The sequence below is a fragment of the Notothenia coriiceps genome, unplaced genomic scaffold, assembly GCF_000735185.1.
Source record: "Notothenia coriiceps isolate Sejong01 unplaced genomic scaffold, NC01 NC01_scaffold00027531, whole genome shotgun sequence".
NCBI classification, from domain to species: domain Eukaryota; kingdom Metazoa; phylum Chordata; class Actinopteri; order Perciformes; family Nototheniidae; genus Notothenia; species Notothenia coriiceps.
The window spans coordinates 87,844-99,452 of NW_011360232.1; the positions used below are offsets into that span (position 1 = coordinate 87,844).

An 11,609-nucleotide genomic window follows, 5' to 3' on the forward strand; every position below is an offset into this window, starting at 1 on the left:
GTGAACAGATGGGTAAACCACTAATTGTCCATCAGGTGCCAGTGTTGTGTGTGTGTGTGTGTGTGTGTGTGTGTGTGTGTGTGTGTGTGTGTGTGTTCTGTGTGTTATGTGTGTGTGTTGTGTATGTGTTGTGTTTGTGTTGTGTGTGTGTTGTGTGTGTGGTGGGTATGTGTTGTGTGTGTGTTGTGTGTGTGTGTGTGTGTGTGTGTGTGTGTGTGTGTGTTCTATGTGTTAGTGTGTGTTATTTGTTTGCATCATATCATATTCCTGTGTGTTAGATTGACCTCTAGCAACAGTCTCTGTCGAGGCCAGACTGCAGCCACAGGCAGTGAAGTGAGGAAGACTATTGTTTGGGGATTCATTGGCCTCCAGTGTGTGTGTGTGTGTGCGCGCGCGCGCGTGTGTTCTGTGAGGAAACTCTCCGGTTTATACCCTCCTCACACCCAACATTTCGATCCAGCATGGCAGCACATATGAGCCAATGGAGCTCATTCGGCTGAAACTGGTGCATAATGTGATGTTTTCAACCTTGCGAGAGGTGACAGCATCAAGCTACTTAACCCGACTCCTCTGAGGGCACTCTGCCTCCACTAGTGCGCTCATCATCCTTGAGCAAAGCGCATTAAGTTGCCTGGTAGCATGAGAGGGAGAGCCTGTTGAGTGGGAAGCCAAGTGCAAGTATATATGAGTCTTGTAGGTGATTTAAGTGAGAGATTAATGAGTTTCGTGTGTGTGTGAGACGGACAAAGAGAATGTCTCTAACTGCTGGGAAGTGCTAGGTTTGTTCCTACCAGCACTGCTTATCCAACCTGTACCTGTTTGAAGAACAAAGATTGAATCTTTAGCCACATAGCCATGCTAGCAGTTTGCCTCTTGGGATAGCAATATCAATCTGTCGGTTGGTTCACCATTTTGACCAGACTGGAAGGATTTAAATGAATAATTGTTTTCCTCTAGTGCCATCATAAGGTTTGAAAGTTCAGTTTGCCCAATAGATTGATCTGACAATATACCTGCAAAACTAATGACATTCCCATCCTCCTTAGCTGTAGTTTATGTTAATTGCAAACTAGCAAATGATAGCCAGCCAACATTTAAACTGAGATGTGTTAGCATTTAGCCCAGGGTACAGAAGTGCTTTAGAACGGCCTCACGGAGCTGCTACAGGGGCACGGATATTCTTCTTTAGTTTTATCACAGTTTATTTCTTGTGTTTGTTTGTCTTTCCTTCATTTCAGTTCACAGCCGCTCTTTGATGAAATATCTCCCTATCACAAATTTAAAAGAACAAGTTACTGATTCCTTGTTCTACTACACTTCAAACAAAAACAGCAAATGACTCAACACAACACAAACAAACACATTAATCATAGACCAGTCATATCCATCTTTGTACTTGTTGTTAATGAACTTCTTGTCTGAAGTTATGATAAGTCGGTACATACAGAGTACAGAGCGTGGTTTAATAATTTGTCTTCTTCCCTCTGTCTCTGTCCAGGCTCTGGAGCTGAGGGAGAGCTGCGTCTGCCCTGCTCTACCTGCCACAGACCCTCGTGTCGTCTTCACCAAAAGTGTCCGTGTGATACTGGAGGCCGCTAAGAACCAGGGGAGAGGAGGGCCAGAAGGGGCACGCAAGCCCCCCCTGCCCCGCAGCCCAGCCTCACTCCTCACTGGACTGCCTGCTGCTCTACTTGCCCAAAATGACCTCTATCCTTCCCCAAATTTAGATCGAGAAATGAAAGGCCAAGTCTCATTCATAGCATCAGAGTCAGCGGTAACAGCCTCTGTCCCCGCTCCTTCTGAGGGAGAAGGATCCCAGTCTGTGGGGCAGAGCACCAGCTGACAGGGGTGTTCAACAGTCCCAAAATTGTAGTTGTCAAAGACTTTTTGAATGTGTGAATGAGTAATTGATTGGTTTGTATATTGGTGAGCTAGCATAATCATCTTAATAAAGGTCTATTCAATTTCAGTGACCTTGTTTGTGTTAGTGTTAAACGGGGTAAAGCTTCCACCTTTGATCAGGGGAAGCCAAGGTTTGTCTTTTTCTCGGCACTAAAGACTCCTATATTTTTGCTAGAACAATGGAGGCTGGATCTGGGTTTGGATCTGGGTAAAGAAGCAGCTTTGGAGAAAAAAAATAAAACATTATATTAACAGAATTCAAGCCCCCTCCGAACTCTCTATTGCAACACCCTGCTGACTGCTTTAAAGCATTGTATTCATAACTAGTCACTACAAAGAGGCCACATTAATTAGATAACCTCTCAATGCAGAATGAATCTTAGTAAAGCTCCCATACATTGCCAGATTAATATGTGCATTATTCATTGACACATGGCAACAGATGAGAGTAAGCACTTTGTGTGCATGTCGGAGGCTCCGTCCATGGCAGGCAGAGGACATCTACATTCTAATTATGACTGCTGCATTATCATGCCACACACACGGCACTTTATGTATTCTCTACCCTGAGGGACTTAATGGTGTACATTTATGCCGTGTTGTTTGCAGGTTTTAAAACAGAGCCTTCTGCACAGGAATGCCAATATCTAGCGTCAAGCTTTGTGAAATCTTACATGGGATTTTGTAAATTCCTATTTAACAAGGCAGGTTGACTGAGAAAACATCCTTATTTAAAACAACAGCCTGCGGGAGCAGTTGCACAATGAAGAGGTGAGAACAGTAATGGTTCATATCTCTGTACAGGAACAAAGTAGCACACTGTTAAACTTTGAAATCAAAAGTACTGCTGTGTTTTCATATGGGATATGTTATAATATGTGTGCCATGCATTTTAGGTTTAGGGTCTGTATGAGCTTACAAACCAAAAGAGAGCACTTCATTTGCGTGCTGTGGAAGCTTTGTCTAACTGCATCAGGGTTGGTCGATAATAAAGGCTGTGTCTATATTAGAATAAGTGGTCAGTGATAGGATTTACACAAAAATGTGAAATGAAATGCCACAGGGATATTGGTTTATGAATATCAATACCTCCACAGGGACGTGCTCTGTTTGCAAGTGGCAGACAAAAAATAAAAACTTGAAAAAATGCTTTTTGGTGGGGTCTTTTCCTTGCAAGATCCTTTGAAACTCAAGCTCAAATATGTTAATGTTTGAGCAGCAATAAATAAGGACCCTGGCAACACAATGTAAAAAGTACTGTGTATGTTTGAATGTGGGATAGTTAGAGGAAATAATCAGCCTGTGTCATTGCATACAACCGTGCAACAGGGTTTAAAGTTTCCTTATAATTGTTTCAGTGTTTGTATGAATGTGATGATGTTTTAGCAACTGTAGCAGAAGTTTCTCGTTGATGCCAGACTCCCGGGGAAAGTCCTTGCTGGCCTCTCTCAGCTGATCAGAGAAACATACAGTTTGGAAATCTCACACACAAGATTACACAGTCGTATTCAAATCAAAGCCACGAGCATTTCATTCAGTCAGATTCAGTGCAGTGCTCTTGTAATGCCTGCCAACTGTTACAAGTTCTTGCTTCTTGAATACAAGATCAATCCTGTGACATCTCAGTTTTAAAGAGTATTGCAACATCCAAGTTCCCTCCTGAGCAAAGATATCAGGCTTTAGTCCATGAGCATTAAAGTTAACATGACTTACTGTGTTGCGCTTCCTGCTCAGACTAATTTCACTTTAAGGATTTTTTTGGATCCAAAGCTTTTATACATTTTAATGGAGACTTTCCATTTCCTGGTCACATTGTCGTGTGTACGCTGAAGCATCTGGATGCAGCTCCCTCAGCACTCAGACAGAAATTGGAACATGAGCAGGCAACAGATGACACATTCACACCCAGAGGTAATTGTAATGAGCGTGATACAACACACACACACACACACACACACACACACACACACACACACACACACACACACACACACAGCTCTGAGTAATTGTAGCCTACTGCTGGAGTCTAAACAATACTGCGACAGAGGGCTTAATCAAGGAAAACAAAGACACAGCAGTCAGAGGGATTGAAAGGACAGAAATAGAAAGTAGACAAAGTGGAACCATGGGGATTGAAAAAAGAAAAGAAAATATTTATTTCAGGTGGGTGAAAGAGCATTTTGTTATCTACATCAAAATTAAGCAGCTGATTTTCTTACATATTTTAAGTCAAATGCTGGATGGGAAAGTCCTACTTCTATGTATTTCTCTTTGTCTATATGTGTAGCCTTAGGCAGATATGATCTGTTCCACGGAGTGAGAGAGAAGTCATCAGTCTACTTTATGTCTCTATATTCACCTCAAGTCTCAGATTGTATTGTGTTTGTATATTTGTACGCCCACTAGAGACATCATACTGCTTCTGAGACCTCTGACAAACTGCTTGCAGGTATTTCAAGGTATTGACAAGCAGAGCAGCATTGAAAAGTAGAAGAAGTACAAAAGGTAGCACACCCACAAAAGAGAATGCTGAATGCACAATAGACGGCAAACTCAAGATGCTGTTTCCAAAGAAAAACACTCCCAGAGAGAGTCAGGGCTGTGAGAGAGCAACCCAACACATCTGCTGTGTAGGTGGCTGAATGATGTCCCACAATGCAGTCTGGCTGCCCTTTGACCTCCCTGTGGAGTGTTGCTCCAAGTGGCTCATCCACGGTTCCATTTCTAAAATCCACCCCGGCACACAACACACACACGCACACACACATGAAGCAGCTGGCTGCTGCGTGTAGAGGGAATATGGTGATGGAAAAATGTGTGTCTGTTAGTGTGCTGTTGTGGTAAAAGTTTCTGTGTCCTTCCGTTGTGCATTAATTATACATGTGGCATGTGGGTGTCTGATTGAAATGAATATTTTACTGCTTTTAATCACTGCCATTGCCAGAGTGATGGAGCATCTGGCTGTGTTACCTGGGTAATTAAAGATGCTGTCTCACACATGCACACATGCAAGTCTCAGAGGCTGTGTCTGCAGTATGAGACGGAAGTACTCCAGAGTCTTACTAATGAGTAAAATTAGATTTGCAATGTTTTGAAGCAATGGGGCCCATAGAAATAAATAAAAAATGCCTTTGTCTAACTTTGATTAGCAAAACGCGTTTCAATCAGGTCAGGGGTGTAAGAAGAAACAATCTTTGTTGATGTGGCATGAGTGTCGGGCAGAGGTAGCCTTAACGGCAGTTAAATCTTACAGGATAATATTTGGTTGTGTCCTCATCTAGAACCATCAGTCTAAATGTAAATTGTAAACTCTATTTTATATTTGTACAACTGGGGAATGGCAGCAAGAATGAACCATCTTACATTTAATTTTTTGCATCCATCTCTTTCTACATGAGCAATTGTGTATTAAGTTTGAATTTTTCACTTGTTATGCACTGAGAAGATTTACCCTAACTGAGCAAACCTGCCACCAGAATGTTATTTTTAGCAAATAGGGCAAAACGGTGGTGCGCAAGAGTTGTTTTTATCTGGTGCAGTCAACACTTTGAGCCGATAACACTGAGCTGAGTGTTTCTTTCCCATAAAAAAAATCGAATCTAATGCAGCTTTTTTGTAAGCTAATGTGTTAATGTGTGAGCAATGTTTACATTGGTTATAAAGTAAAGCTTTTGCTAGCTAAAGACACACCCTTCACTCAAAGAAATTAGATAACGTAAATGAAAATAGATCTCCACTTCTAGTTCCTTCTAGTTAAAATGACCCAAACAACCAATATTTTGTCAGTGTTTATTTTTGTTGCTGTGTTGTCGCAGTAAAGGAACTGCCTGGCAGTAGCATGGGGTCATTGAGGTTATCTGGGTATTCTCTTTCAACACACAATACAGGTCCTCCTCTAATGGCTCCTCATGTATTCCCTGTCTGTCTTATCTTCTCTATCTGAGGTTGTGTGTATGTGTGTGTGTATGTTCGTGTGTGTGTGTGTTCATCGTTGAACTGGTAGAGGTTTTTATAGTCTGGCTGCTCTGATGCTATTAGAGATTAGGGTGTTAACACAGTCCCTCATCTGACTGCATCGATCCCAACCCTGGCAGTGGAATAACATTAATACTAACAACGTCAGGTACAAGCTTTGTAACTCCCTTTACCCCTCTCTCTCTCTTTTTACATCTGCTTCTCTGTCAGTGTTGATTTGAATTTGAATAACCAGCGTTCTTCCCCGTCTTTCAGCAAGTAGATGGTGCAATCTAATGAAGGGAAAGAGGGAAGGAAGATTGCCGAAGCAGAAGGGGAATAGAGGATGTGGAAATGAGATGAGATGAAATGGTTTGAATCAGTCTCCCTCAACTGCTTTGACACCAGTAGCTTTCAGTGTTTGAGCACATACATCAAGTTACAATTTAGGGTAAGCAAATCAAGAGATAGTGAACAAGTTCGAATCACGGGCCTATGAAAAAAATGAACAGCATGCAACATTACGGTTTACCTGAGGACAGATAGTGGCAATGTCAGATTGATGATAGTTGGGTTCAGAAGTCTAGATTTTGTACCTTTTTAGAGCATTTGATTGTCCACAAATTCAATTACTTGAGAAATGTGTGTTCTACTGGTGTAAACAATACAAAAAACAATATATGCACCTTATGTGTACCTTTCTCAGTTCAGCTGACCATGATATTTTTTTCTCAAATTCACACCAACACACTGTCAGTGTCTGCTAAATTCAACAAACTGTGACAGATCTGGTTGTACATTCAGTCCAAAAGTGCTATCACATTTTTTTGAACAGCTGTCAACACTGTTATTATCCACACCTCTTAATTAACTAAGACAAAGTTTGATTTCCTTCAGTTATTTACTGTTTTACTCAAAAATAGAGCTGCTAATTCTGACATGTTTCTGACAGGATTTGAAGACTCTTATCAACTCATAATAACACCAAATTTGAATCTATAAAAGAGGTTCTTGCCAATGATGAAATGTTTTTGAATTCTTAGTAGGCATACACCAGTATTAGTTTATGTTTACTGCCACGAAATAAATGTGTTTGTGGATGCTGTAAACCGAATGTCATAGTTCAGGCAGGCTTATCAAAAGCCCTGCACTTTTAAAACAGGTGTTAGGCAGAGCTATCCCGGGCAACATAAATTACCCAAGGAAGATGGGGGTCTTTTCATGGTTAATTATATGCATATTATGAACATCTATTCAAAGAAATGCTACATATAATTGGCAGGCGTAATTTCGATGCGAAAAGTATAAGGATAAGGGTACATACATTGTGCCAAGCTAACAGGTGCAACAGGAAGGAAGGAAGGAAGGAAGGAGTCAATGAAGTGTCAATCAAGTGGGAGGGTCTGTACATCCGCACAGTCGCGAGGGGATGTCTAATCAATGCACCTGTGTGAGATCAACATGCGCGTGTTGTGTCTACCGACAACTTTCTAATTCGCGAAATTGTTTTATCGGTACACTATTTTATCAAGTGACAAACACTATGGTTCAGTTAAATGCTGAAGGAACTTCCGAAAACTGCACTTGCAAAACATTTTTCCATCTTAAACACAAGAGAGCAACAACTACCACGGATTTGAGAATGTCGAAAATGGTAGGCCTACTTGGAGAGATAGCCACAGGTTAGTGCTTTTAAAGACCATGCTTGGTGAGAACATACACCACATTATAAGGCCCTCTAAACACGTGAAAACATCCATGAAGTTAAATTGTATTAGTTTAAAGGTCCTAAAAAATGCATTCACCTAGCATAATTTGCTACAAGTTAAAAATGATCATCAGGCTAAAACATGCTAGGTATAGTTTATCAGATACACAAATGGTAGTATACAATTGAATCATGCTGCATGTTGTTTATGTAGCTTAAACATGCTTTAAGATATAGTTTATCAGACTTCAAAATGGTAAAAGTTATTGGAAAGTTAAATCATGGTGAAGGTTGTTTATTTTGCTAAAACATGCTACAAATAATTTTTTCAGCCCAAACATGCTTCACTATATATTTTTTCAGACTTGTTTAAAAATAGTTTATTTAGCTGAAACATGGAACAAGATACTATAAGGCTATACGTTGTTTAAGCTACTTCTACGTGGTATTGTTTATGAAGCTAACATATCCTTCAAGATGTGGTTTATTGAGTTTAAACATGCTTAAATATAGGCTACAAATGATAGTTTATTAATGAATTGTTTTAGTCTAAAGTTTTCCAGGGAAAGGGGACTCATGCTAGGCATCTCTATGTGTTTGTGTATGGGAGACAGATTGAGAGCATATGCGTGTCTGCCTTCTTACAGCTACTTACTAGGGATATTATGACGGATTAAGCCTGGAATAAATTACAATAATTTCACATGAATTTTTGTACGTTTGTTTCTGTTACGTTTGTTTTAAATTTGACGACATTCCAGTTTACTGCCAGGGTAAACCAGCATAACATCTGAGGAAAACCATAATGCCAGCCACTGTGCTGTTAGCTAGGGTTCACAGATTATACCATGTGTTAAAACCCTAGGGACTGGGAACAAATGCCTGCTTTTCACTTGGTTTGAGTCCAGCTGAAGTCTGTGGGCTGTACATGTCTAATGATGACTGACTTGATAGCTAAGAAATTGAGTACATGTTAAAAGGAAAACCCACAGAGCCCTTACAAAACCAAAGCACTGACTCTCATTATGCGTCAAAGAAGTCTTACAGATCTGCCAAGAAATTAAGTACAAGAGTGTGTGTATCTTATTGAAACATGCATGCACTGTTTCAGGGGGAGGGTTTTTAAAAGCGTTTATTTTTGTTCTCCCACGTCTTCCTACGTCACCTCTCCTTCAGTGTCCTTTTTAGAAAACCCCTCTATCCATCTGTCCTCTCTCCACTTAAGCAGTGCTGTCTGTTGTTCGCTGCTTCGTTGTCATGGTTTCCATTATGCTTAATGCCTGCTCTGGTTTGAAGGACAAAGCACTGATGATGGTTAGTCTTCAGAGAAAGAGGGAAAGGGAAAGAAGCGAAACAAAGTAGGGGATTGCACTGACTGTATACATGATGTCGTTTTTATTTTTCTCGTCCCGAAGTTGTCTAGTGTCATCTCTCACACAAACACACAGATACACACTGCAGTCTTCGATCCACATCCCCAGGGTTCCTGAGAAGGCAGCTCCACGCAAACACCCCCTTTGGCGTCAGATGTTTAAGACTAGCAAGCCTTATCTTTTAACTAATCAATACGCAGGCGGAACAGTGAGTCCTCGGCTCTCTGTGGGATAAACTGCACCAAACCAATCAGCCGGCACCAGGCCTGTGTTATGCTCAATGAGTGTGCTGCACACTGTGGCAGTACAGGAAGAAAGATTTGCTTAAAATGAATATCTAATGCTTGATGACTAAGTGCATGCAGTTGGTTGTGTGTATCTGCGAAGGCTTCAGACTGTCAGAAGTCAGGCTAAAACCGTGGACTTTATTTAGCCGACCTGGTTGGAGAGTAGGTCGGCAGATGAGTCGGGAGGGAGATGTTCATGGAGGGTGTGTGTGTGTGTGTCTTAATAAAAACAGGAAGGAAGAAAAGAGCTTAAACCCAATCCATTCTACACCACACACATCAGCCCTTCCACTGTGTGATCCTCTCTTCCCCCCCTCACCCTTCTCTCTTATTGTAAGGTTCTTAGGGCCTTTCTTAACTTTTAATAAGGGTCTTTAATAAGTCCCCAGATCATGGCTTGGTTGGTCAGGGTTTTCTATTTCAACACAGCTCTGCTTAATCTTGCTCTAAAATAGATCTGCTCCCTCCACTCTGATACTCTCAGCCCCTCGCCTCCTCTGTCTGTGTTGCTCCAGAAGATTGTAAAAGTATTTATTAAACTACTGGGGGGGATCAAGCAAGGTTGTTTCTCTCTCTGTGGTTTGTCTCATTTATCTATAATCTTTCTCTTTGAAAAAGGACCAACAGTCATGTTTTTAAGAGAAAATACCTAGGTTTTCTCAGCGATAAAGCAATGACAGCCATAATAAAATGTAAAATCAGAGTTAGGTTTTAGTCTAATAATTGTCCTTCCAGCCAGTGACATGTTTGACTCCCTGTTACTGTTGCCATTCACCAAAAGTGACTCCGTTGCAAACATACAAAATTAGAATATCTAAATCGCCTCCTAAAATGTGTCATCTTAGCTTGGAGTTCCCAGTTTGTTTGGTTTTCACGGTGATGCTATGGTGTGTCTGTGTGTCATACTTTAGTTTCAGTCTCTTTGGCCTACTTAGGCATGTTGTAAGTAGCACACTGAGCTCCTTCTCCGATCCCCGTGGACTAGGGCTGAATAATTGAGTGGCGCTGAGGCCGGGTAATAAGCTATACTGCTGCTGTAATAACCTGCTGGACAATGTGTGTGAGTTTGTCAGTGAGTGTGTGCACTCGCGGTGCTCGTGCGTGGTAATAACTGCTATTACTCCAGGGCTTGGGAAGCAGACACATGCTGTCTAAGGTACCAGACATGTTAGGTGTGTTTTCTGTTTGCAGGCTACATGGGTACACACACACATTTTTGTTGTTGTTGTAATCTTTGTGTTTTATGTGCCACGCAGGCAGGAACCTCCTTATGTCGAAGTCTAAGAACAGGTGTCCTGTCCTCATGAATCTTCTCATGCTGTTATAATCCCTTTTGTTCCAAAAATATATTTTCTTATGTTGATTTAGATACTTGTTACATTTTTGCGGTCAGTTGTCAAAGTCATCTGGTCATTTTATTTCATTTCAAATAAAGGTTCTTCATTTATGTGCATGCACTCAAAATCAGCCAATGACAAGTCAGTCATTTGCGTCCCACTGATGAAGTAAGAATTTCTGAATTGTTTTTATTATTTTGATTTGTAACCAGGAGGAAAACTGTATTGGCACTCGTGGTTAATAAACTACACTCTGATACTGTATATTCTCAAATGATAATTGGGTCCAAAGCGTTCAGGTTCAGCTTAAACACTGGTAAATAAGTTATTTGATAACATGATGATCCTTTTGTGCCTTCTACTAAGACCTTAGTTCAGAGAACTGTTCACAAAGTTGATTCAGTTCAAAGGTAGAAGTTATTTTCTATCAACTATATTTTGTCTACCCCCACTATTCTCTTTCCTCCTCCTTCTCTTGTGTATGTGTACAACTGAGAAACATCCCCACTGTTAAACGGTATACACAACTCAGCAGTTTCCCCCCCGCCAAGCACCGGTATCACTCTACAGCTCAGTGAACCCCTCCCCTGCTGTAATCTCAAACCAGCATCACTTAGGTCCTATAAATTGTTGATGCACTGCCCTAAACCTGGAATACTTCAAACCCACTCTGCCTCGTCCCCTTCCCTCTCTGTGTATTGGATGACTGACTCATGGACTGCTTGTTTGATCTGTTGGTTCCATTTAATAATTCAAAGCTAAAATGATAAGCAAAATGCAGGCACTTACATGATACAATGTATATCACAAGAAAAGCCATTCATCAAAAAGTTGGAGATGACAACTGTGTTTCTCTGCAGTGTCCCACGTAGGTGAGTGTGTTCTTTCTCCTAGCTTTGTGTACTTGAAGTTCACATCACTTGTTCTTGTACTCTGTCTAAATATGAGAATGATTTGTCTACAAAGAATGTGTGCTGCAGACAGACATGCAGACGTGTCCTCTACGTCTCAATACTACTCTCGTCAGTCCGTCTATATTGTTTCTGAC

The 11,609-nt window shown here is 41.0% G+C and overlaps 1 protein-coding gene across 1 annotated transcript in view; it reads left to right on the forward strand.

Moving 5' to 3' along the window:
* oma1 (OMA1 zinc metallopeptidase) overlaps positions 1 to 3,051 on the forward strand; it is a 9,757-nt gene extending 6,706 nt beyond the window's left edge. Inside the window, exon 8 of the mRNA XM_010785292.1 lies at positions 1,499 to 3,051. Within this exon, the coding sequence (XP_010783594.1) occupies positions 1,499 to 1,843 (345 nt within the window). The 3' untranslated portion in view covers positions 1,844 to 3,051. The remainder of the gene's footprint in view (positions 1 to 1,498) is intronic.
* The last annotated feature ends 8,558 nt before the right edge of the window (positions 3,052 to 11,609 follow it).